General features: G+C 35.9%; 6 protein-coding genes and 1 long non-coding RNA gene across 19 annotated transcripts; 6 read left to right on the plus strand and 1 right to left on the minus strand.

The window, feature by feature from the left end:
- Positions 1 to 633: 633 nt before the first annotated feature.
- On the plus strand, positions 634 to 1,587 carry EXPA8 (expansin A8). Its single transcript, XM_023676570.2, has 2 exons — positions 634 to 1,124; positions 1,196 to 1,587. The coding sequence occupies exons 1-2, from the start codon at positions 664 to 666 to the stop codon at positions 1,497 to 1,499; spliced, it is 765 nt and encodes a 254-aa protein (XP_023532338.2). The 5' UTR covers positions 634 to 663; the 3' UTR covers positions 1,500 to 1,587.
- Positions 1,588 to 2,536: 949 nt separating this feature from the next.
- On the plus strand, positions 2,537 to 4,929 carry LOC111794546 (small ribosomal subunit protein eS26x-like). Its single transcript, XM_023676582.2, has 5 exons — positions 2,537 to 2,699; positions 2,787 to 2,879; positions 3,736 to 3,820; positions 3,919 to 4,052; positions 4,644 to 4,929. Exons 1-5 carry the CDS (start codon positions 2,697 to 2,699, stop codon positions 4,725 to 4,727), a joined length of 399 nt encoding a protein of 132 aa, XP_023532350.1. The 5' UTR covers positions 2,537 to 2,696; the 3' UTR covers positions 4,728 to 4,929.
- Positions 4,930 to 5,073: 144 nt separating this feature from the next.
- On the plus strand, positions 5,074 to 6,093 carry LOC111794534 (MLP-like protein 328). Its single transcript, XM_023676571.2, has 2 exons — positions 5,074 to 5,551; positions 5,656 to 6,093. Exons 1-2 carry the CDS (start codon positions 5,359 to 5,361, stop codon positions 5,916 to 5,918), a joined length of 456 nt encoding a protein of 151 aa, XP_023532339.2. The 5' UTR covers positions 5,074 to 5,358; the 3' UTR covers positions 5,919 to 6,093.
- Positions 6,094 to 12,284: 6,191 nt separating this feature from the next.
- Positions 12,285 to 14,506, minus strand: LOC111794625 (uncharacterized). 2 transcript variants are annotated; one of them, XR_002815121.2, is made up of 3 exons: positions 14,365 to 14,506; positions 14,154 to 14,249; positions 12,285 to 14,009 (listed from the first exon to the last, which is right to left on the minus strand). It is a non-coding gene; the product is annotated as an uncharacterized LOC111794625 (long non-coding RNA). The 2 variants fall into 2 exon arrangements; XR_002815118.2 differs by having other exon boundaries at positions 12,285 to 14,047.
- Positions 12,360 to 16,862, plus strand: LOC111794557 (potassium transporter 2). Of its 11 annotated transcripts, XM_023676609.2 has the most exons (12): positions 12,360 to 12,501; positions 12,729 to 12,790; positions 13,036 to 13,053; positions 13,123 to 13,192; positions 13,294 to 13,528; positions 13,614 to 13,859; positions 13,948 to 14,001; positions 14,375 to 14,635; positions 14,730 to 14,782; positions 14,916 to 15,033; positions 15,157 to 15,411; positions 15,668 to 16,862. In XM_023676609.2, exons 4-12 carry the CDS (start codon positions 13,154 to 13,156, stop codon positions 16,777 to 16,779), a joined length of 2,373 nt encoding a protein of 790 aa, XP_023532377.1. In that variant the 5' UTR covers positions 12,360 to 12,501; positions 12,729 to 12,790; positions 13,036 to 13,053; positions 13,123 to 13,153; the 3' UTR covers positions 16,780 to 16,862. The 11 variants fall into 11 exon arrangements, with proteins under 11 accessions (XP_023532377.1, XP_023532410.1, XP_023532417.1 ...); XM_023676642.2 differs by lacking the exon at positions 13,036 to 13,053; XM_087128962.1 differs by lacking the exon at positions 12,729 to 12,790 and having other exon boundaries at positions 12,399 to 12,501; positions 13,297 to 13,528.
- Positions 16,863 to 17,292: 430 nt separating this feature from the next.
- LOC111794620 (potassium transporter) lies at positions 17,293 to 18,400 on the plus strand. Its single transcript, XM_023676697.2, has 3 exons — positions 17,293 to 17,665; positions 17,964 to 18,027; positions 18,121 to 18,400. The coding sequence occupies exons 1-3, from the start codon at positions 17,375 to 17,377 to the stop codon at positions 18,294 to 18,296; spliced, it is 531 nt and encodes a 176-aa protein (XP_023532465.1). The 5' UTR covers positions 17,293 to 17,374; the 3' UTR covers positions 18,297 to 18,400.
- Positions 18,401 to 20,352: 1,952 nt separating this feature from the next.
- LOC111794633 (protein NRT1/ PTR FAMILY 5.1) lies at positions 20,353 to 23,340 on the plus strand. Of its 2 annotated transcripts, XM_023676720.2 has the most exons (4): positions 20,353 to 20,559; positions 20,636 to 20,853; positions 21,234 to 21,790; positions 22,376 to 23,340. In XM_023676720.2, the coding sequence occupies exons 1-4, from the start codon at positions 20,457 to 20,459 to the stop codon at positions 23,238 to 23,240; spliced, it is 1,743 nt and encodes a 580-aa protein (XP_023532488.2). In that variant the 5' UTR covers positions 20,353 to 20,456; the 3' UTR covers positions 23,241 to 23,340. The 2 variants fall into 2 exon arrangements, with proteins under 2 accessions (XP_023532488.2, XP_023532497.2); XM_023676729.2 differs by lacking the exon at positions 20,636 to 20,853 and having other exon boundaries at positions 20,415 to 20,559.
- Positions 23,341 to 23,785: the final 445 nt, after the last annotated feature.

Raw genomic sequence — 23,785 nt, forward strand, 5'->3', positions numbered from 1 at the left:
TTTTATGATATATAATTAAGTTCAAAAGTGAAGTTAAAAGATAATTTACTTCAATTTTTTTAAAAAATATAAATTTTCTGACGGCTATTGTCAATTTAAGCATAGCTCATCCAACCATTTAATCAATACTAATTATAATCTAAAAATATAACAACTGTATGAGACTAATTTTATAGCTCATCAACCTAATACTAATTGCTATCTAAAAATATCACAGTTCTATCAACTTTATACTAGTTACCATCCGAAGTGTCGCGATTTTATTAGACTAATTGTATAGTTCATGAGCAGACACTAATTATTATCTAAAAGTGTGGTAGCGTCGTATTTGCTATCTCCAATTACCGTCTACAACTAAGGAGAGAGGTAATGAGTGGGGCCTGAGGTTCATAGCAGAGCTTTGAGAGCCCTATCCCAAACATTTGCATGTGCTCTTACGATCCCCTCGTAAATGGGTTCAACCAAAATTTAAAATTTAAAAAAATTTAAAAAAAATAAAAAAATTAAAAACTAATTTTTTGGGTTTGAAATTGTTCTAAATTTATGTGATTTTTCTCCTCTGTTTCCAATGCAAGCCTCTTTGATTTTGAATATCACACACATGGCCTGTTTCCTCTTTCTCTATAAATCTCCCTTTCTTCCCTTCTATACCCACAAACCCTCATGGCTTCTTCTTCACCATTTCCCTCTCTTCTTCTCCTTCCTTTCTTCCTCTTCCACCTCTCTTTTCCCTCCGCCTCCGCCGACTACGGCGGCTGGGAGAGCGGCCATGCCACCTTCTATGGCGGCGGTGACGCCTCCGGTACTATGGGCGGAGCTTGTGGGTATGGCAACTTGTACAGCCAAGGGTACGGCACCAACACTGTGGCGCTAAGCACAGTGCTATTCAACAACGGCCTTAGCTGCGGCGCATGCTACGAAATGACTTGCACAAATGACCCTAAATGGTGCCTACCTGGCACCATCAAGGTCACTGCCACCAACTTCTGCCCCCCCAATTTCGCCCTCCCCAATAACAACGGCGGCTGGTGCAACCCTCCCCTCCAGCACTTCGACATGGCCGAGCCCGCCTTCCTCCAGATCGCTCAGTACCGCGCTGGAATCGTCCCCGTCTCCTTCCGAAGGTAAATCGTATTAGATCTCCACAATGGTATGATGTTGTTCATTTTATACTGACATGTGGGCCCTTGTACAGAGTGTCGTGTGTGAAGAAAGGGGGAGTGAGGTTCACAATTAACGGTCATTCCTACTTCAACCTTGTCCTGATCACGAACGTGGGCGGGGCGGGGGACGTTCACTCCGTGTCCATAAAGGGGTCACGAACGGGATGGCAAGCGATGTCACGAAATTGGGGGCAAAACTGGCAGAGCAACAACTATTTGAATGGGCAAGGGCTCTCCTTTCAAGTCACACTCAGCGATGGCAGCACTCTCACAGCCAACAATCTGGTCCCTTCCAATTGGCAGTTTGGCCAAACCTTCGAAGGCCCCCAATTCTAAACATTACAACACACAAACCTTTCCTTTTCAAGTTTTTTTCGAAAAAAAGGAACAACCTTTAAATTTCCTGTTTTTTTTTTTTTTTTTTTTTTTTAAGAAGTCTCCGGTGAGTGTCCGGCGGCGGCGGCGGCGGTGATGGCGGTAGGGATAGAGAAGGGGGTATGCTGTATGAAATTATTGCCTTGTAATGGCACCTCCATTGCTGTGGTGTTATAATCAGGCACCCGCTAGGCTTTTACACTCATATATATATATATATATATATATATATATATATATATATATATATATATATATATATATATATATATATATATATATATATGATATATAATGATAATGATTATATAAATAATATTTAAAATTTAAAATGCATTTTTAGTTGGTAAATTGTCAATTTCATTTATTTTTATTATTTTTCTATCATTGTCAAAATAACATGGCTTTAAATATTTGTACATTAATGCAATGATCATAAGAGTTTTTTTTTTTAATATAAAAAATATTAATTTTTAAAGGCCGCCAAATTAACTTGTCGTATTATTTTATACTTTTAAATGATAATTATATGAGTTGATAAATCTTTTGAAAAATTCATTTTTATTCGACTATTTTTATTGTTAATAGAATTTATCTCATAATTTTATAAATAAAGGCCTAAATATTCAAATTTTAAAGTTAGAAGGATCGATGTTCAAAAGTAAGGATTAAAATTGATAAAACTCGAAAATATAAAATTTAAAATTATTAAAATTGAAAAATAAAAGGACTAAAATGAAATAATGATATGTAACTATTTGAAATAATTTCAAAGATTTAGGGTAAAAATGAAAATTTTGAAACGATAGGGACATAATTTAAATTAAAAGAACTCAATGCATGAAGTTCATAAATACTTTATATAATTGAGCAAATATTTAATTCTAAAACTTGACGAAGGGGTGTAATGTATAAAACTGAAAATTTGGAGGGGTCATTGTACTAAACCTTAAGTTAAAAGGGTATTTTTGCAAATTTTCTTTTCTCTTTGTTGGTTGTGCTCGGCGGGACTGGCGATTTATATAACGCGTTTACCGGTTAAAAGCTCCGAACCGTTGCTCAACATCTAACTGCAAAAACCCTAATCGGCTGTTTCTTCTCTCTCTCTCTCTCTCTCTCTCTCTCTCTCTGCTTCTCAAGACCTAAAGCTTTGAAACAATGGTAAGATCATTCGCCCATTGCTCTTTTCTCTGGATATTCTTGTTGTAAATCGTTCTCTGTTCATCTTTTTACCACTGGTTCTTCCAGACTTTCAAGCGCAGGAATGGCGGACGTAACAAGCACGGTCGTGGACACGTTAAGTTCATCCGCTGCTCCAACTGCGGCAAGTGCTGCCCCAAGGTTATTCTTGTACTCATCTTTCTCCGCAGTTCTTGCATGAATATATAGATAGTGTTATGGCGGGAGTCAAATCTCTATGGCGCGCAAATGTTTCCGGCGAAATTTGGTCCTTTTGTGTTTAATTAGTTTTGATTTTCTGATTGAGTGCAATGCTGGTGTATTTATTGTTTTGTTGATCTATCCATTGCGAGCGAGCCAAAGTACAAGTGTCCGCCACGTTCAGGGGATATGATTTTTTATGTACAATGTTAGTATGTCTATGAGTTTTTTATTCTTAGTTTGCGTTTTTTTCTCGATAAGTTAAAGAGCTAGATTTGATATTTTGCTACATTTTAAAATGCTCTTCGATGAAACACTTCAGTAGCATTCTTTTTTCCAGAATGTGGGGAAAATGTTTCGTTAAAATTACAATTCCTGTAAGTTTTCTTAAACTGAAAATCAGTGCTTATGGCTTATCCGATGAGGTGTGCCTGGAGGCAAGATTCTAACTTCTCGAAACTTATGGCTTCTTTGGACCATAAGAGGTTTGTACCTCTCGTACCGGAAGCTTGAGCTTCTCTGAAAGAACACTAAGGCTTAAAGTCTTTACAATTCTTAAAAGGATTAGAAGAATTATAGTTAGCCCCAATTTTTCAAAAATAATAAAGGTTCGAATATGTATGTAATGCTAATAAATAAGTTGTGGCAATTCTACCACTTAGTATTTGACTATCTAAGCTTCAAACACATTGAAGTTCGGGACAAAGTGACTTTTGAGTGTTCATTGACTATTGAACCACAGCAATTCAATTATACTTTAGCAAGAGGTGAGAAGATGATTAAATCTAACTTCATGAGTTTTGATTGATGAGAATAGGACAAGGCGATCAAGAGATTTCTTGTGAGGAATATTGTTGAGCAGGCTGCTGTGAGGGATGTCCAAGAAGCCTGTGTCTATGATCGTAAGTTATTCTGTCCATTCATACTATCGTTTTGTTTACTTCATATATCAACGATGTCTTTATTCAGTGTCTAATATAGTTTTTTGTTTTCTGTACAGAATACACTCTACCAAAGCTTTATGCCAAGATGCAATACTGTGTTTCCTGTGCTATTCACTCACATGTTGTGAGAGTTCGATCTCGTACTGACAGAAGGAATCGGCAACCACCACAGCGCTTCCTCAGACGCAGGGTTAGTCTTTGCATAAAATATTTTTAACTTTGATTTAAAATGAAAAGTAACCATATTAACTTTGATTTAAAATGAAAAGTAACCATATTAACTTTGATTTATAATGAGTTGATCTTGGCATAAAATATTTATAGCTTTGAGTCATCATGAAGTCACAATGTTCACCGTGAATTTGATGAAGTTTGTTCATCTTTATTTACTCTTATTATTTGATGCTCTTAAATTTTTATGATGGGCAGCGGAAAGAGTATGTGCATCATAATGTTGTTGCTTCTCTATTATCATTGATGGATATGTGAAACTCTTCATAGGATCCAGCCACAATTTTTAAAAGATTATTTAATATGGAGACTTCTCGGAGACTTTTGCATTTGGTACTTTGTGTTCGCATGCTTGTTATCAAATGAATCCACAAATTATTGTATTTTTAACAACTTGGTCAAATGGTTCCCCTACACTTGTTGCAGTTTGACATGTCAAGCTCCTTAATTGGATCATGTATCATCTGTCTGTCTAATACTTTGATTCAGCAGCCATACTTGGAGTGGCCTCTGATTCTTTGTTACCTTATTCTATTTGTGTTTGTTTCAGGATGATCAGCCAAAGCCAGGTCAGCCAGGTCAGCCAGGCCAAGCACCTCGTCCTGTTGGAGCTGGAAATCCTGCTCGTGTGTAAGGAAGTCTTTTTATGGCTTTTATAAGCAATTCGTAGGAATTTTGTTAATAGTCACTCTATTATAGTTGGGTTTTATCTCCTGTGGATGAAAGTGAATTTTAGAATCAAATGGAAACTTACCGACAAATCTGCAACTTAGAAGGAGCTACAAACCATGTTTATTGAGTTAATTTAATTGTTTTTCTTTTCAGTTTATTGTTTAGATTGGCTGTTCTCTTAATTAGTCATTTTACCATGCTCGAAACCTGACATGCTGCCCTCCCTCCATTAGTGATATCATTTGGAAGGGCGCTAAAATTAAATTCATTTTCCAAGATTATGGTATCAGACCAGAGAGTGTTAAAACATTGATATAATCAAATTTACCATAACCCATTTGGTTAAACTTTTAGGTTGATTGGTGGTTAAGCAGAGTTGATTGGATTAGCGTATGATAAAGCAAACACTACGTGTTAGTCCCTATCCACACCATAAGAACGAAGAATATATGCTATATGTGTATATAATAATAATAGAAAAGGTAATAAAATGATAAAATAATTTATCACTAGGATGAATAAATAGGGGAGGGCATTGAGTATTTTTGTAAGGCAATCTACTTGTGAGAGAGAGTTTTGAAAGCATTGAAACCATGGCTCTTGCTGGAAAGTTAGTGAGTGAAGTAAAAATAAACGTAGCAGCTGAGAAATACTACAAAATCTGGAAACACGAAGTTTCTCATGTTCCCAAGATTTGTCCAAAATACATCCAAAAAGTTGAAGTTCATGAAGGGGATTGGGACAGCCATGGCCATGGCTCAGTCAAGATCTGGCATTACTCTATCGGTATGTATAAGTATTACCATTTTTGTTTTTGTTTTCATTTGCTTTCATGAATGCCCTCTAGCTCCTAAGTAATTGACCTCTTTTTGTTCATGTGATTTGTTAAGACGGTAAGGCTGGGTTTTTCAAAGAACGAGTGGAATTCGATGATAAGAATATGGCAATGCTTTTGGTTGGATTGGATGGAGATATGTTCGAGCATTACAAATCCTTCAAAGCAACGTATAAAGTTGTGCCAAAAGGACCAAACCATTGTCTGGCAGTTATGATACTGAAATATGAGAAACTACGTGCTGACTGTCCTTCTCCTTACAAGTATATTGATCTCATGAATGGCCTCACCAAGAGCCTTGAATCTTACCTTCAGTAATAATGCTATCTATACGCATAGATTTGAGCTTTGTTTCCCCTCTTTCACTCTAAGCTTATGGGTTATGTAATACTAATTATAATAGTAACAAATAAATAATGGTCACTCTCATGTAAAGAGGGATGAACTTTGAGTACTATGTTTGCTTAAATATATAATATGTTATGTTTGGATATGTGTCAAAGTTTTTATATATTTTCGTGTCCCCTAAAGTTTAAGATATCTAATCGTCCAAACTTTTACACCTTTCCCTTCTAACTTTCTTATGTCGGTGTCGATTGATTGATAAATAGTTAGGGTTTTCTTATTCCGCTGGCTCTTCAGGCTGAGAAAACTGTGAAGAATTTCCATTTTATGAGCTTGTAAGACTTTAATAAAGAATAGGAAATAAGCTATGCTTGTGTAATAAGTGGCGTTCTCGGATGACGACTTATGTTTAAGTGATTAGGCAGCAAATGTATCTTTATCTTTAGATTGAAGTTTCAAACGGTTGATTTTTTAATTGAGATTATAATAACTTAACTAGTTGAATGTGTTAAAATTAATGTCTTTAATCGCTTTGATGCCTAATAATTTTATGGCTAAAATCAATTTATAACCCTAATTTCAAGAATTATTTATTTGATTCCAACATTTAATCGTAATTCCTGCATTTAAATTCTTTTTATACACTTAAGAAAGTAATGACCCGATGACAAGACTAAATTGATTAAGATATAAAAGTTGCTAAATTTAATGGATATAATTATTAATTTAAAGAGTATAATTTTATTTTTTGCCTCATAATTTTATATAAATTTCTTTTTAATAAAAAAAAAGCTCAATATATTTTATTAGTCATGTTTTGATCGTGATCGAAATTATTCTTCCTGATCAACTTCTGACAAGTTGTGTAATATTTATTAGATTCTTTTAGGGAATAATCCTTAAATAACCCAATTTGTTATTACATTTTCAAAAAATTAATAAAAATATCCCCAACTTCATTAAAATATTTAAATTTGAAAAGGTTTCTATATTATTCTTAAAACTTTAAAAAATATATGCGACAAGATATTATTACTATTAATTTTGGATGAAAATTATTTTAAAAATACACTTGAACTTTCAATAAATAACTTTGGATGATGTTTAAAAAATATTCTAAATTTTAATCATGCTTCAAAAAATATCTTTAAATTAATTTTTTTATTGGTACTCTTCATTTTTTAAAAAAAAGTTAGAAAATACCCTTATTTTTTATATTATGTTTAAAAAATACCCATAAAAGTTTAAAAATAACATTAACACTCTCAACTTTTATAAAAAAAATGTTCAAAAAAGTTCTTACATTCAATATATGAACGGGACCACACCTCATAGATTATCTCTTTTTGTAATATTATATTTGAAAGTTTAAGGTTATTTTTTAAATATGGTCCCATTATCTCGTTTTTTAATATTATATTTGAAAGTTCAAGATTATTTTGAAATAGAATATTTAAGGTAAGAGTATTTTTAAACAAAAAGTTAAAATATTTTTGAAATTAGAAAAAACTTTATGAGTATTTTAGTTTCTAAAGTCGAATATTTTTTATTTTTGAAAATTCACAAAAAAAAAAAAAAAAAAATATATATATATATATATATATATATATATATATATATATATATATATATTTTTAATTTAAAGATATTTAAAAATATATATTTAAAAAAATGTAAGAATATTATTGAAACTTTTTAAAATATTTTCTTCCAAAGAAAATAGAGAGTTCTAGAAGTATTTTTATTAATTAGATTTATATATATATATATACTTTTTCTTTTCTAATTTACATTCAGAATTAATTTTTGTAGAAAATTGTTTTGAGAAAGAAAACTAATTAAAAGAAATATTTAATTTTTGAAAAATAGGGTAACCCGATTTCAAAGTTAAAAGATATTGTTTTTATTTGTAATTAAACTTTATTATTATTCCTTTTTTGTCCGTTTTAAGACATATTTCTATTTCTTAATCTCTCTTTTTTTTTTTTTTCTTTTTTTTATTTATAATAATTTTTTATTTATTCCATGAACATATTCTCGATCGTGTTCGAAACGTTTCGTGCATTTTTCTCTAAAGCCTAAAACTTTATTCTTGTCTCAATGTTTTATAATATATTTTTTTCTCTGTCATAAAACTCTTTTAACTCAAAATATATATATTTTTTAATATACGATTGATTTTTTAGCTCACCTAAGTACCATAAAATACAATGACAAGAAATTAAAGATTGAGAATTCAAAATCCAATCGAACAGATAAGGAAATTCCTCCCCCGATGTGCTAGCTTGACTTCTTGACAGTCTATAGTCAGAGAACATCTATGTTATAACAATAGGCCGAACATATATGATAATCAAAAGAATGAAGTTCAGAAGAAATATATTATAACTTAATTAGAATCTTTAAAAGATGGTAATTAATATCGCACATATTGAATGATGTCGATCCTACGTAGATTAAGATATATATCAATTGTATCAACCTATTATAGAAGGAGACGTGTTAAAAGGAGTAAAATAAATTAATTAAAAATTTGTACGATTTTATTAAAAAATTATTAATATTGTTTATACTTATTATTTATAATATGCGTTGCAAATTAAATTAAAATGTAATTGATTATTAATAATTTTGCTTAATAAAAATAACTATTATGAAGTTAATTAATACAATAAAATTCTTACAAGTAATTATGAGAAATAAAAATATATTATTTAAAATTATGATAACATTCTCTATCTTAATTTATTTTATTTTAAATTATTATAATTAATAAATCAGTAATAATGTACTTAAATATATAATAATTTATTTTGACAAAAAAAAAATAATAAATTACTTATTTATAAAATTTATTTCAAAACAATTAATTTTATGAATGATATTTAAGGTTAAAAGGGACATTTAATAGAGGTCGTTAAGGCGGCAGGCAAATAGTGAAATATTATTTTCTTTGCTTTAATTATTAGAAATTAGACAGCCAATAAATAAGTATCCACGTGGATTGAAATGATTTGGTTTGGGATAAATATAATAATTTTATAGTGGCTGATTAACATGCACCGTCATCCTCAATCCTCCAAATCTTTAACAAACTTCATTAAAAACTCCAAAATGTCCCTGTCCTTGTTGCATGCATAATCACGTCATCCATATATCATAATTCCATTCATAACTTTACCTTTTAATTATAAATAAATAAATACGAGCTTTACGATGTGTCAATTGTCTCAAGAACTAACACATCGTAATTGTACTCGTTGGACATTCACAGTGATGGAATGATCGAGAGTCGTTCGGTGGAGAAAATAAAGGGTTGTAGGGCGTAACAAGTGCTCGTGCTTCGTAACAGGGTGAGGATATGAACAAAGAAGAGGGTTTTACGTAGGTGGTCACTCGACTATTGAACGGTGCAAGAAGCTGATGATAATAACTCGAAACTAAATTACAAAAACCCTAAAGTCAACTTTAGCTCTACAAAGATCAGAATTTGAATAGATATTTTGGAGGAAAGAGTACACAATAGACGATGGTTTACTTTTTGGTGTGGCCGAAAGAAAAGACATGCATAAGAATGAATCTCATTTGTTTCTTCTTATAAACCCTAATCATCATAACCTTCTCCCTTTCCCCACCAAAAAGAAAGAGAAAACATTTAGAAAAAAGGAAGGCAAAAGTGGGAAAAGAAAAGGAAGGTTGGTTGCGTGGTTTAAATTTGATGGAATTAGAGGACATCGTAACACGGTAAGTTGCTATCATACGAGCTCGTGTCGTCGTTAGCCTCACGATTTTAAGCTCATCGGTAGTAGATATTGTTTTTTTGGCCCGTTACACAGTTTTGAAACGCTTGACCAGTGCCTCACACAGGTGATTGACTTTGATACTATTTGTAACAGCTCAAGCCTACCATTAACAAATATTATCTGTTTTAGCTCGTTAAGTATTGTCGTCAGTCTCACGATTTTAAAACACGTTTGCTAGGGAGAGGCTTTCATACTCTTATAAAGAACGGTTCGTTTCTATCTTCAATAGCTGTGAAATCTCACACTTCCACCTACTAATACTCAAACAAAAGGCGTAATTGAACCCAATAAAGTAATAAGACAAAGAGAAGCAAAATGTGGTCAAACTCTATCATTACTTTCACCATTAGTGTTCCTCTGTTTTCTAAAGTCCATGAGTGAAAGAAAGAGGAGAGAGAATGAGATGATAATCGAGAGAATGAAAACTGTGTTCTATAATATTGTATACAGAGACGTTCATTTAACTTACAGGTCTTTTAATGAGACGGGAAATTTCAGTGTTAAAAGAGAATTTCCCGTCCTGAGCTAAATGGAAACAGGGACGAGATTGCATTCCTTGTTTCGAGCTGCCCTACCTATTTCACTCTTTTATATAAATATATAATAACTTAGGGTAAACGAACGAACGAAAGAACGAAAGAACTAAATTAAGTTTAGAAAGCACAATGAATGGAATGAAGGACCCACTTGAAGATCCTAATAAATACACCATCTTCATCCTTGTTCCTCATCATGATCCTCTCTATAAAACCACTTTACCATCCCCCATTTTCATCTCCAAAAGGAACAAAAGCAAACCCACTTCTCTCCTCCTCCATACCCAAAGCCTCCAACATGGCTCATCCCAACATCATCAGGATCAGAGCCCTTCTACTTCTTGCCCTCACCGTCTTCGTCTTCGCTGCTCGAGTTTGCAACGCTGCCTGCCGTCCACCGTGCTATGGCGTGGCTGTCACCACAGCTCAAGAACATGATGAAGACATGGAAGAGGGAGCTTTGGATGATGAAACAAAGGACAATGATCCTTACCGAATGTATGGTGATGTTCCAAGCCCCGGTGTTGGTCACTGAAAAAGCTTCTATTTTTCATATCTATATATCTATATATCTATAGATATATATAGATATATATATTTATATATACACGGTGTATGGGAGATTTGCAGATTTGGAATAATCTTTGTATTTATTTTTTCTACCTCTCCTTTTTCTTCAATTTTTGTGGGGTTTTGGTGAAATTATTACAGTTCATGTTTTAGTGTAAATTAATAAATGAATACAGTGGTTTGTTATATATTATTGCTTCTCCCATTATGTTTTTTTTTTTTTTTTTTTTTTTTGAACTTTTTTTGAAATGGGGAACAACAGTTAGATCGGTTGCTTGACAAGTTTTGACTTGCCGGTTGACTTGCTGGCAATGTTAAAAGACAACCGTCGATATTTGATGATAAGATACCTACGGTCGTTGTATCTTTGAAAGCAAAGAGCTTATTTAAGGTAGCAATTTGAACCACTCCCACTCAGTTTTATATTGTATAAATAGTTAAGGTTACGTTTTCTCGGAGCTATTTAGAGCCTCATCCATAACAAGTTTTTTATTGTTAACACAAATAACCTAAGACATAGGTTTAAATTAATATGAGCTATTGGGTCGGCTCGTGTTCGTAACATGGTCCTCTAAAATGATACCTACCATCTTTAATGAAGTTCTAAAGTTGAGTATCGGGCCACACGTATGACATACACATTATTGTTAAACTTACATGGATCTTTCAACTTTTTAATACATATGAGTACTCACTATTGGTACCGCTCTTTTAATAATATACTTTATGTATATATCGACCCCATCTTTTCATGTCAAAATCAAATATGCAATGGACTTGCCTATGACTTTATTTAAGAGAGAGTAGCATTTGATTGTATAACATCATATAATAAATTTAATTTGACATATTTTTATAAGAAGAAAATGATAAAGATATTAAATATTAATATGATTTGATAAAACTCTTATAAATTCTTTTTTTTTTTTATGTATATAAATATATAATAATAATAATAACTTTGTCGAATTTTACTCACTAAAAAAATTATTTGCGAAAAAGTCATTTTCTAATGGGCCTAATGGGCCATGAGTCCCCAATTCAATTTCTATTCCTGGCCCATTGGGATCTTGGCCCATTACTAATTTATGGTTTTACTCTACCCTAATTAAATGTTTTTTTTTATGTTTTCTTACTTAAATTAGAATTTATTTATCAACATAATCAAGGTTTGAACTCAATTATTATGATTTTTTTTTTTAAATTTTGGTAGGATTTAAATTCATTTTTTCTAAAATTTAGGTCTTTTTAATGTTTTTTTTTTCCTTAAGTGGTTTGATTAATTTTATTGAATTTATCTTTACTTTTTCCCCCCAAAAAGCCTTCTTGTCTGTGAGCCACATTCACCATTCCCAAAGCTTTCAAAATATAAGCCCAAAAGGGGGAAAAGAAAAAAAAAACTGACATCGCCATCATCAAGCCCATCACCATTGAAGAACAACTCAGAAGCTTTATGTATATCCAAAAATGGAGGTTCTGATTAAGTGGGTCATCAACATCACCACCAAAAGAAAGATAAAAGCTAGAGAGTTTCAGCAAAGTAAAACTTAAAAAATGGTGGAACACTGAAACGAAGAAGGGCATTGAAACAAGCATTTGATGTAATAAAGGGCATGTTCTGCACGATCTTCCTCAATCTTTGGACGGGTAGGCCTTGATTTCTTCATCCTGTGAAGTTTCTAGCAAAAAAAAAAAAAAAAAAACTAGAAGAGAGAGAGAGAGAGAGGAGAGAGGAGAGAGAAACGGACGTTTTGGTGGACGCTTCGTTTGTGTGAGACTAATTTGCAACTGTCATGAGCTCACGTGATCTTCTTTCCTTTTCATTCTGCCATTTCTGATTCCCACTTCTTCTTTATTGTGAGGAGGAATTTCAGACGCCATTGAAGGAGAAGCTTGTTTTCTTCTCTTCTCTGAAGAACAGAGGCTAACACTAACAGTGAGTTTTCTGTTTTACCAACTGGAAAGAGAGAAGTTGCTTAGAATCTTGTCATGTAATGATGAGGGCCCATCATCTCCATTCTGCATTTATGAGCCCCTTTGCCAAAATATCCTTAATATACAAAAACTACTCTGTTTTTGAGTTTTAATGGCGGTCCTGATATAGATATCAAGTGGGTTTACTGAAAAGTGAGGGATATAACTGATATAACTTTTCTTTTCGTATCTTATCTCCATTTGCAGGTGAATGAGGGGTTTTCTGTAAGCTCTTTTTTCTTCTTTTTCCTTTGAATTTCATTTAGATCTACAGCTAACTGAGCCCCACATCAGGATTTAGCTTGAAGATCGAGATAAAGAAGCTATGGATCTTGAGCATGGAAACTGTTGGGACACTGACAAGGTTTGTGTTCAATCGACTCACTGTGCTTCAACTTCACTTTCTTTCTTCATTTCTAGAAACACCCAGTTGTTGAATCGGCTCTAATTTTGGGTTTCTTTCAGAAGGGTTCTTGGAGAACGGTTCTTGTATTGGCCTATCAAAGTCTTGGCGTCGTCTATGGCGATTTGAGCATCTCTCCGCTCTACGTTTACAGAAGCACTTTTGCTGAAGACATCCAACATTCAGAGACCAATGAAGAAATCTATGGTGTTCTGTCATTTGTCTTCTGGACTCTCACTATTGTCCCCCTTTTCAAATACGTCTTCGTAGTTCTCAGAGCGGATGACAATGGTGAAGGTAAGAAGAAGAAGAAGCAGATGTGCTTAGAATTGAAAAAGAACCAATACCCAGATGATGAATTGCTTTCAAATCGCCATTGCAGGTGGGACTTTTGCTCTGTACTCGTTAATTTGCAGACATGCCAAAGTGAGCCTTCTTCCCAACAGACAAGTAGCAGATGAAGCACTTTCCACTTATTTACTTGAACATCCACCGGAGAAGAAGAAGCAATCGAAGGTTAAATTGCTGCTGGAGAAGCACAGTGCTCTGCACACTGCCTTGTTGATTCTTGTTCTTGTTGGGACTTGTATGGTTATTGGAGATGGGCTTCTCACTCCAGCCATTTCTGGTACTGTTCTTCATCTTCTTCTTTTTCCATTTTCTTTCAGTCCATTCAAGCATTTGATTGTTTTGGTTTTGGTTTTTGTTTTGTCCAGTTTTCTCAGCTGTTTCTGGACTTGAGTTATCCATGACCAAGGCTCACCATCAGTGTAAGCACCTTTTTGAGAAAATGAGTTTAAGCTTAGTGTCCTCCTACTGAAGATTTAACATCCTATTAGCAATCATCAGTGGAACAAGAGACCAAACATGCCAAAGAAAAACAAAAGACCAAACATCGAGGACTATGATTGTTTTGGTGTACCTCTGACTATTTGTAGATGTTGTAGGAATGTTGGACTTGGTCAAATAACATTAGGACAAACTGTTCATGGACTTGGTCAAGTAACATCAGGACAAGCTGTTCATAAAAGCTATGAGTGTATTAATAATCTATGAGCTATACATGTTAACATGTTTAACATTACATATTATATAGCTCAATACAAGTTATATAGCTAAAATCAGGAGGTTACCTTTGTGCAGATGCAGTGGTTCCAATCACATGCTTTATCTTGGTTTGTCTATTTGCACTTCAACACTATGGCACGCATCGTGTTGGCTTCTTCTTCGCTCCCGTTGTATTGATATGGCTACTCTGCATCAGTACCCTTGGCATATACAATATTATACAATGGAATCCACATGTTTATCAGGCTCTTTCTCCGTATTACATGTTCAAGTTTTTGGAGAAGACAAGGAAGAGCGGTTGGATGTCATTGGGCGGAATATTGTTGTGCATAACAGGTAAGATTAATACATAGAATGCTTATGAGGTTTTGCGGGCTTATCATTGGTTTCCTGTGCTGGAAAGCCAAAACAAATTTTGATTGAATTGCAGGCTCAGAAGCAATGTTTGCTGATCTTGGTCACTTCTCATACACTGCAATACAGGTTATTCAGTTTTCAATGGTTTCTTAAGTTCTAACTTTCCTTTTCAGTTGGTTCAAAACATGGATAGAAATCATTCTCATAAACAAATGGACTGACAATCCTGCTCTGTCCTGTCTGCCTCACCTCCCTTCAGATTGCTTTCACCTTTCTGGTGTATCCAGCGCTCATATTGGCATACATGGGCCAAGCTGCTTACTTATCTCAACATCACACCACCACCAACAACATTGGCTTCTACGATTCTGTTCCAGGTATCAATCACTGATAAAAGAATCTCCAAGCTATCATTCTAGAAGTAGTGTGATGTTCTTCAACTGTTTCGATTCCTTGCGAGCTATTTTTAGGAGACTACTGATAATGGCTTTTGGAAACAGAGAGTGTGAGATGGCCAGTGCTTATAATTGCCATACTTGCATCAGTAGTTGGAAGCCAAGCAATCATCAGTGGAACATTCTCCATTATTAACCAGAGCCAGTCCCTTGGGTGCTTCCCTAAGGTGAAGGTTGTTCATACTTCTGATAAGATCCATGGCCAAATCTACATTCCGGAGATCAATTGGGCTCTTATGATTCTCTGTGTTGCTGTTACCATTGGATTTAGAGACATAAAACACCTCGGAAATGCATCGGGTGAGTTAGTCGCTATCCATACTTCATTTTCAGACGTCTTAAGCTCGGTTTTGCCCACTTGAAATACAAATATTCCATTCCTAACAATCTTGTTCGCAAACTTTCCACACCGATACCGTAATTACCAAGTGTTGCAGACTCTTGCTCCATTCTTCCTGATTGCCTATGATAGATATTAGCTTGCTTCAAAGTTTAAAAAGGACGGTCGAAACCATAAAGTACTGATAGCAGTTGGCCACTTATTTTTACTTTGCAGGTCTAGCTGTAATGACTGTGATGCTTGTGACAACATGTCTTACATCTTTGGTGATTGTTCTCTGTTGGAACAAAACTCCCCTTTTGGCTCTCTCCTTTTTGATCTTCTTTGGGTCTGTTGAATTGCTCTACTTCTCAGCTTCACTGACCAAGTTCAGGGAGGGCGCTTGGCTCCCCATTCTTTTAGCTCTGTTCCTCATGACCATTATGTTTGTTTGGCACTATGCAACCATCAAGAAGTATGAATATGATCTTCACAACAAGGTTTCATTAGAATGGTTGCTAGCATTGGGACCAAGCCTTGGGATTGCTCGCGTCCCTGGCATCGGATTAGTCTTCACTGATCTCACCTCTGGTATTCCTGCCAACTTCTCCCGGTTCGTCACTAACCTCCCAGCATTTCATCGCATCCTTGTCTTTGTGTGTATAAAGTCAGTACCAGTTCCTTTTGTACCTCCTGCTGAGCGGTATCTTGTTGGACGAGTAGGCCCAGCAGCACATCGGTCATACCGGTGCATTGTTCGATATGGCTACCGTGATAATCACCAGGACGTGGATTCGTTTGAATCTGAATTAGTCAAGAAACTGGCAGACTTCATCAGCTATGACTGGTACAGAAAACAAAGAGGCAACTCTAGCAGTGAGGACGATGCATCACGTTCAAATGAATCAACAAGTGAGCGTAGGCTGGCTGTGATCGGAACCGTAGCATTTGCAGGCGCATCTGCTTATGAAGAGACTATGCAGCCTGCAAGCGGATCAGTCGGGTTCCAAACTGTCGACAGCATCACTGATGTGATCGAAATGGAGCCACTGGGAGAAAAAAAGAGAGTCAGGTTCGCTATAGACGATGACTTTGAAGGTGACTCCCAAGCTGAAACAGAAGCCCTTCTGCAGGAAGAGCTAGAAGATCTCGTAGCAGCCCAGCAATCAGGGACGGCGTTCATTCTCGGGCATTCACATGTCCGAGCTAAACAGGGATCGTCTCTGTTGAAGAGACTGGCCATTAACTATGGCTATAACTTTCTGAGAAGGAACTGCAGAGGCGCAGACGTTGCTCTTAAGGTGCCACCAGTGTCTCTTCTTGAAGTTGGCATGGTTTATGTTGTATAGCCCTCAACTGTTCTTTCTGTTCTCTGTCTCTGCTCATTTTGTAAAGATACTGCTTCCTTGAATTAAAGCTAAGTATTCGACCATGTAATTCTCTTACAAACCCAGATGAATTATCTTCCCTTAAACCTAAAAACGATGCTAATTCCAATATGTGATGCTAAATCGAAACTAAGCCTCGTAGAAATTGTGCTAATTCCTATGTCCTTTAGAGTCTCGTTTGGATTGTGTCCCTACACAAACATGTGGATCCAAGACTCAAGCTCTACCACAATCACAGCCATAACTTAACTACTAAACAAATTCCTAAGATTCATAACCAAGTGGCCCTAGAAAAGAAAGAGTGGCATTCTCAACAGATAATTGAACGACAAAAAAGAAAAACAAAATCAAGTGGCCCTAGAAAACCAAGAGATCAAGAGTAAGAAACACAACCACGTAGCTCCACAGCAACCACAGCGCCCAATCTCTGCCGACCTCTAATCTCACTATTTTTCTTTTTTCACTCACTTATAAAACAGAGCGACTCCTCGTCCACAGCGAAATCGTCAAGATCCCCGCCAATTCTTCGAATCTCAGCCTCAACCAAACGGCAGCGATGGTGGCGATTTCTCCATCGCACGTCGGATTCACATCGCAATTCGGGCAGGGATGGAAGACGGCGAGGGAGATGACTCCCGTCAGAAGCTCGAATCTGAGAGTATCAGCAAAAGCGACGGAGAAGGGCGAGGAGAAAGAAGACGCCGGTGAAAGGAAGAACAAGCAGTCGCTGTTTAGCAGCGTGACGGAGGCGTTGGATTTCTCTCAGGTCCGGTCGAGTCGCGACGCTGAGCTTCTCGATGACGCCCGCCAGGCCACCAAAGCCGGCGGTAGAATGAGCCGGGAACAGGTAAACGTTACTCACAGTTAATTTATTATTCGGTCTAATTAAAAATATAAAATAATTACAAAAAAAAAAAAAAAAAAAAAAAAAACTTTAAATCCCGCAATTATAATTTTTTATATTTAATAAAATAATTAAAAAACGGTCAAATAGACTAAAAACTTACTTTAACACATAATTTAATTATTACTTTCACAATTTAACGAAATATATATTTATAAATATTTCAAATAGATTTTGTTTATGACGTAATATTACAAAAAAATAAATTAAAATTTGTAGTGATTTTTTTTTTATGACGTAGTATGGAGCTCTAAGAAGGAAAATAGGAGGGACTTACAAGGACTTCTTCAAATCCTACATAGAAGGTAAGTAAAAAAATTATGTTATTTATTTATTTATTTAAATTAATTATAATTATAAAAATAGGAAAATAAAATTGGGGTTTTTATGAAATTTAGTGGATGGGCAATACGTTGAAGAAGGGTGGGTGGACAAGACATGCAAGGTGTGCAAGAAAGACACAAGGGGCGAGGCAAGACAAGTCGACAAGCTTGGACGATATGCTCATGTTGCTTGTTTGGAAAAATCCAATTCTTCATCGCCCAATTTCTTCACCAAATTCTTCTTCAAATGACTCGTAAATCCCGAGTATACATACAACTCAATTTGTGTAGTGTGTATTTAAGCATCTCTCTATGGTTAATTTTCACGATGAATTGATTATATTCTTCATTTTCTTGACGAAAAGTCAAATCTTTGACTCAATTGGGTCTAAAAATCGAGCAATTCACTTGTGGGTGGTGTGCGTTTTGCACAAACTATGGAAACCCAAGAAGGCCCGATTGTGTATTTTGTTCGAGGGAGGATTGTTCGAGCCCCACGTTGGTTAATTAAGATGAAAATCAAAGTCAAAGTGGATAATATCATATCAATATAGAGGTCGTTGTTTCTCATTATTCCAAATATCAATTATTCAACGACTCCATACCTAATAACCCTACTCAGCGGTCCAGCATTAGAAACCCAACACAAAAAACATAAAGAGATTCCAAATAATATCAGTTAAAGATTGGCGAAAGATCAGCTTCCAACATTTAATATCGTTGATTTGTCAATGTCTACGAAACTTATTGAATAAACTATTCTAAAAATTGTTAATTTTGATCTTTTATCTTTTAATATTAAGCTAATCAACTATTTATCCATCTTAAAAAAATTGAAAAGTTACAAAATATTGGTGGGTTTGCTTATGATTTATTTGATTTAGTTTCTTTTTACAATCATTTATAAAGAAGAATACACTAAGTGGGGAACAATTTACATAAATGACAAAGTTACACCGCTCGGTGTCTCCTATGTGAGATCTCATAATCTACTTCGTTAAAGACTAGTGTCTGCATTGACACATCGTCCATTGTCTGCCTATGATATCATTTATAACAAATATTGTCACTTTAGCTCGTTACGTATTGTCGTCAGCTTCAAATTTTTTAAAACGATCACACATCCTTATAAGAAACGTCGGTAGAAATGTGGGAGAGAGTGGGAGGCACGCGTTGCACAAGTTGCTATAAGCTGACAAATGAGTAGCCATCTTTATGTGCTTGAGAGATAACCCACTACTCACTTTCCAAACTTTTCAATACATTAACATACTTATGTGGGAGAGAGGGCCTGGTGGGATAACTTCTTTTTTTAGGACATTTTTCATTATTTTATAAACCCAAAACAAATTATTCAATTTTTTTTTACCTTTTTCGTTCTTAGTTGCACTGAATGTGGACTCGGTTGAACTGATTAAATGTATCAACTCAGTTAGAGGTGAATATGACAACACTGAATATAATCAACCTCACAGTTTTAAAACGCATCTATTAAGAAGAGGTTTCCACACCCTTATAAAAAAAATGTTTCGTTTGCTTCTCCGATCGATGTGAAATCTCACTGTTTAGGTATATAATTATTGCTCGTCTTGTCCTAGCTAAGCTACAACTATTACTTAATGGATTTGTGATTCACTTCGATTATCACTCAAACGTCTCGTCATTTTTTGTTTTTTGACCTATTTACTGTCTCATTTAGCTTATTGGAGCGTAGATTCATTGGATAGCTTCTAAATGATAAGAACCACAAGTTTAATTAAATCATTTCTAAGATATTTTTTTTTTTTTAATTAAAGAAATATTCTCTTGGAAAAAAATAATAATGAGGATATGGGTTTCTTATCGGTAAAAGTGGCATACTTTTGGTGGATACACTTTTCTTTTTCTTTATTTATTTATTAACATTATCTCGAGTAAAGTAGATTAATAATAATTTTCGCTCATAATTTAAACCAATTTTAAGTTATATAAGAATTCAGTGTTCATTAAAGCGTTTTTTTTTACTATGGATATATATATTTTCTTTTATTTTATATGTTGCGTATATTGAGTTAAATCGAGCCAAAGTCTATGTGGTGCGGTTGTGTCGGTTAGACAAGATCGTCCAAATTGGGGTCTAGACCATATAGGTTGCCTTGGGTCGGTTAGACTAGTGTCGTGGTGAAATAAAAGTGGGTTCAATTTAGGCGCAAGGGGTCCCCAAGATTGCAACTCCATGAGCCAACCACACCACTAATAAATCTCGTCACAAACACACAGTTTAGAGGTACTGAATACGTGTATCAGCTTATTTATAGCCATTTTGACAGATCTATGAGCACATCCAAGGACCTTGATTCTTCTCTTTCTTCTTTCTCTCCCTGTTTTTTTTTAATCTTAATTTTCCCGAAGCCAAGCTCTTGGCTTCTCTAATGGAGACCAAAGATGTCACCCAAGATGGGACTGTGGATCTTCGTGGCCAACCCGTTCTTGCTTCGACGACTGGAAAATGGAAAGCCTGTGCTTTTCTTGTAGGTACGAGTCACTGATATTGTTTGCTTATTTGAATTTAAACTCGCGTAAATTTGCTTTTGGTTTAATTTGTTTTTAGGATATGAAGCGTTTGAAAGGATGGCGTTTTATGGTATAGCTTCGAATTTGGTGAATTATCTAACGACCCAACTTCATGAAGACACGGTGTCGTCGGTTAGAAATGTTAATAATTGGTCGGGATCTGTTTGGCTTACTCCCATCCTTGGAGCTTACATAGCTGATTCTTTCCTTGGCCGCTTTTGGACTTTCACCTTCTCATCTCTCATCTATGTCATGGTAAACCCTCCATCTTCTCGTGTTCAGTCCTATTTAGAGATGTTCACAGGGCAGGGCGAAAACCGTTCTCGTTTCTTCCTCTTATTTCAATCTTCATCTCCATCAAATTCTTCATTTACTTTTACGAGAATTCTCCATGAAAAATTTATAGTGATCAGAGTAGAGTGAGGGGTCAGGGATTTAGACAGGGTATGGGGCAGGGGAGGGGATGAAGATTATCAGTCTCGGTCTCCGATCTATTTTAGCTAACAGAGCAAAATCTCTGTTCGTGAGAGTTTTCGATCACAAAATTATCCTAATAAATTCTAATGTTTTCATTGATGATATACAAATTAGTATCAAAATTAAAGTTGAGGCATTTATACACAATTTTGTATCAGGGAATGGTGTTTCTGACTATGGCAGTATCAGTAAAGACCTTAAAACCAACGTGCAACAATGGCGTCTGCAGCAAAGCCACGCCCTCACAAATAACCTTCTTCTACATATCTCTCTACACCATCGCCCTCGGCGCCGGTGGCACAAAACCAAACATCTCGACATTCGGTGCTGACCAGTTCGACGACTTCAACCCAGCTGAGAAGCAGATGAAGGTCTCATTTTTCAACTGGTGGATGTTTAGCTCATTCGTGGGCGCTCTCTTTGCCACTCTTGGCCTCGTCTACATCCAAGAGAACCTCGGCTGGGGCCTCGGCTATGGTATTCCGACCGTTGGCCTTCTGTTTTCTCTCTTCATCTTCTATTTGGGAACTCCCCTTTACCGGCATAAGGTTAGAAAATCTCGGAGTCCCGCCAAGGACTTGATTCGGGTGCCACTCGCAGCGTTTCGTAACAGAAAGCTCCAGCTTCCGGCTAGCCCCAGTGAGCTTTATGAGGTGGAGCTGCAGGGTTACTCCGGCGCCGGAAAAAGGCTGGTCCAGCATACTCCCATTTTCAGGTACCCTTTCCTCTGCGAGACACTATTACTCATATCAATAGAGATTTATTTCTTACTTATAAACTCATCATCAATTCCTTAATTGCCTGATATGGGACAATTCTCCTGAAACATATGGAGCCCTCGAACGCCTTCTCCCCTTAATCGAGGCTCGATTTTTTCTTTAGAGCCTTTGAACAAAATACACCATTTGTTCGACACTTCAATCACTTTTGACGCATCTTCAAAGCTCAAAACTTATTTGTTCAAAATTCTATTGACATAATTAAGTTAAGGACATGACTCTAATATCATGTTAGGAATCACGATTCTTTATAATATAGTATGATATTGTCTACTTTGAGCATAAACTTTTGTAACTTTCAATTCTTTAATTAGCGGATGTGAGACTCCTCTCCCAACAATATTCGACACAAACCACCTGTTTCGGCTTTCGTCCCACCTTCACTAAGTGGGCAGCATCATGGTGGGCGCACCAAAACAAACCCCATATTCAATGATCCACAGCTATTTTCCCTTTCCATTATGCCGACCCTCCAATATTGTATGAACCCACTTCTAACAAGTTATTGGAACTGCCCTCAGGTTCTTGGACCGAGCTGCAATTAAAGATGCCACAAATTCCTCAAGGCCCAAATGCACAGTGACTCAAGTGGAAGGAACCAAGCTGGTCTTAGGCATGGTCATAATCTGGCTAGCCACCCTTGTCCCAAGCACCATTTGGGCTCAAATCAACACCCTCTTTGTCAAACAAGGCACCACCTTAAACCGAACCCTTTTCCATGCCTTCTCCATCCCAGCAGCCTCCCTCGGCAGCTTTGTCACCCTCTCCATGCTCCTCTCCGTCCCATTGTACGACCGCTACTTCGTCCCGTTCATGCGTCGAAAAACCGGAAACCCTCGAGGTATCACTCTACTCCAAAGACTAGGAGTCGGCTTCGTCATCCAAATCATAGCCATTGCTATTGCCTATGCAATCGAGGTTCGAAGGATGCACGTCGTTCGAACCAACTATATTACGCAACCAAACCAAGTCGTTCCCATGAGCATCCTCTGGCTGTTGCCACAATACATCCTCCTCGGCTTTGCAGACGTTTTCATTGCAATTGGGTTGCTCGAGTTTTTCTACGACCAGTCCCCGGAAGACATGCAAAGCCTTGGAACTACATTCTTCACAAGCGGGATCGGAGTCGGAAACTTCCTCAATAGTTTTCTCGTCACCGTCGTCGATAAACTCACCGGAGAAAACGGCAGGAAGAGTTGGATTGGGAACAACTTGAATGACTCCCATTTGGATTACTACTATGGCTTTCTTTTGGTCATATCTACACTCAATTTGGGGGTGTTCTTGTGGGTGTCAAGTTTGTATATTTACAAGAAGGAAGCCATTGAAGCTAAAGATGGCATTGAATCCAAAGCGTTGGATACATCTCTTGGGCTACAAGTTTGATGGAGGCTAATATTGCTATCAATCTTTGTAACCCATCAAAACTTAGAACTAAGACAAATAATCAATCAAATTGGTCATTAAAAGATGGGATGTTTTAAGATTTACGCCGAGTTACAAGCATTTGAATGGTATTAGTAGACACGAGCAGCTCTATGACACGGACGTTTTTCCATTACTATTGAGAATGTAAAATAGCTAGAAAAAAAGGGGCGAAAGTGTGATGTCCCACGTCGGTTGGAGAGGGAAACGAATCATTTTTTACAAGATGTGAAAACCTCTTTATAGCATACACGTTTTAAAATCGTAAGACTAACGACGATACGTAACGGGCTAAAACGGACGATCTCTACTATCAGTGAGGTTGGATCATTATAAATGATATCATAGTCAGACACTCCCAACAATTTCAATTAAATTGTCTCCCTATTAGGCAACATTTTAAATTATTTAAAAATAAACAATAATAATTGAGATTTTAGATCCCATCCTTGAATGCTACATATTCACTTCCATGTGCTATCACTCTTTTTAGTCAACCAAATTTA

The sequence above is a fragment of the Cucurbita pepo genome, chromosome 1, assembly GCF_057944985.1.
Source record: "Cucurbita pepo subsp. pepo isolate OVF chromosome 1, ASM5794498v1, whole genome shotgun sequence".
NCBI classification, from domain to species: Eukaryota; Viridiplantae; Streptophyta; class Magnoliopsida; order Cucurbitales; family Cucurbitaceae; genus Cucurbita; species Cucurbita pepo.

What these genes read in the sequence shown, in the direction of transcription:
- LOC111794620 (XM_023676697.2), top strand. Translation starts at nt 17,375, where the DNA reads ATGGTGGCGATTTCTCCATCGCACGTCGGATTCACATCGCAATTCGGG. An exon ending in GTAGAATGAGCCGGGAACAG is followed by an intron (nt 17,666 to 17,963) that starts GTAAACGTTACT and finishes TTTATGACGTAG; the next exon opens with TATGGAGCTCTAAGAAGGAA. An exon ending in CTTCAAATCCTACATAGAAG is followed by an intron (nt 18,028 to 18,120) that starts GTAAGTAAAAAA and finishes TATGAAATTTAG; the next exon opens with TGGATGGGCAATACGTTGAA.
- EXPA8 (XM_023676570.2), top strand. Translation starts at nt 664, where the DNA reads ATGGCTTCTTCTTCACCATTTCCCTCTCTTCTTCTCCTTCCTTTCTTC. An exon ending in GTCCCCGTCTCCTTCCGAAG is followed by an intron (nt 1,125 to 1,195) that starts GTAAATCGTATT and finishes GCCCTTGTACAG; the next exon opens with AGTGTCGTGTGTGAAGAAAG.
- LOC111794633 (XM_023676720.2), top strand. Translation starts at nt 20,457, where the DNA reads ATGGAGACCAAAGATGTCACCCAAGATGGGACTGTGGATCTTCGTGGC. An exon ending in CATCTCTCATCTATGTCATG is followed by an intron (nt 20,854 to 21,233) that starts GTAAACCCTCCA and finishes ATTTTGTATCAG; the next exon opens with GGAATGGTGTTTCTGACTAT. An exon ending in CAGCATACTCCCATTTTCAG is followed by an intron (nt 21,791 to 22,375) that starts GTACCCTTTCCT and finishes AACTGCCCTCAG; the next exon opens with GTTCTTGGACCGAGCTGCAA.
- LOC111794534 (XM_023676571.2), top strand. Translation starts at nt 5,359, where the DNA reads ATGGCTCTTGCTGGAAAGTTAGTGAGTGAAGTAAAAATAAACGTAGCA. An exon ending in GATCTGGCATTACTCTATCG is followed by an intron (nt 5,552 to 5,655) that starts GTATGTATAAGT and finishes TGATTTGTTAAG; the next exon opens with ACGGTAAGGCTGGGTTTTTC.
- LOC111794546 (XM_023676582.2), top strand. An exon ending in AGAAGCCTGTGTCTATGATC is followed by an intron (nt 3,821 to 3,918) that starts GTAAGTTATTCT and finishes TTTTCTGTACAG; the next exon opens with AATACACTCTACCAAAGCTT. An exon ending in AGCGCTTCCTCAGACGCAGG is followed by an intron (nt 4,053 to 4,643) that starts GTTAGTCTTTGC and finishes TGTTTGTTTCAG; the next exon opens with GATGATCAGCCAAAGCCAGG.
- LOC111794557 (XM_023676609.2), top strand. Translation starts at nt 13,154, where the DNA reads ATGGATCTTGAGCATGGAAACTGTTGGGACACTGACAAG. An exon ending in TCTCACTCCAGCCATTTCTG is followed by an intron (nt 13,860 to 13,947) that starts GTACTGTTCTTC and finishes TGTTTTGTCCAG; the next exon opens with TTTTCTCAGCTGTTTCTGGA. An exon ending in GACCAAGGCTCACCATCAGT is followed by an intron (nt 14,002 to 14,374) that starts GTAAGCACCTTT and finishes ACCTTTGTGCAG; the next exon opens with ATGCAGTGGTTCCAATCACA.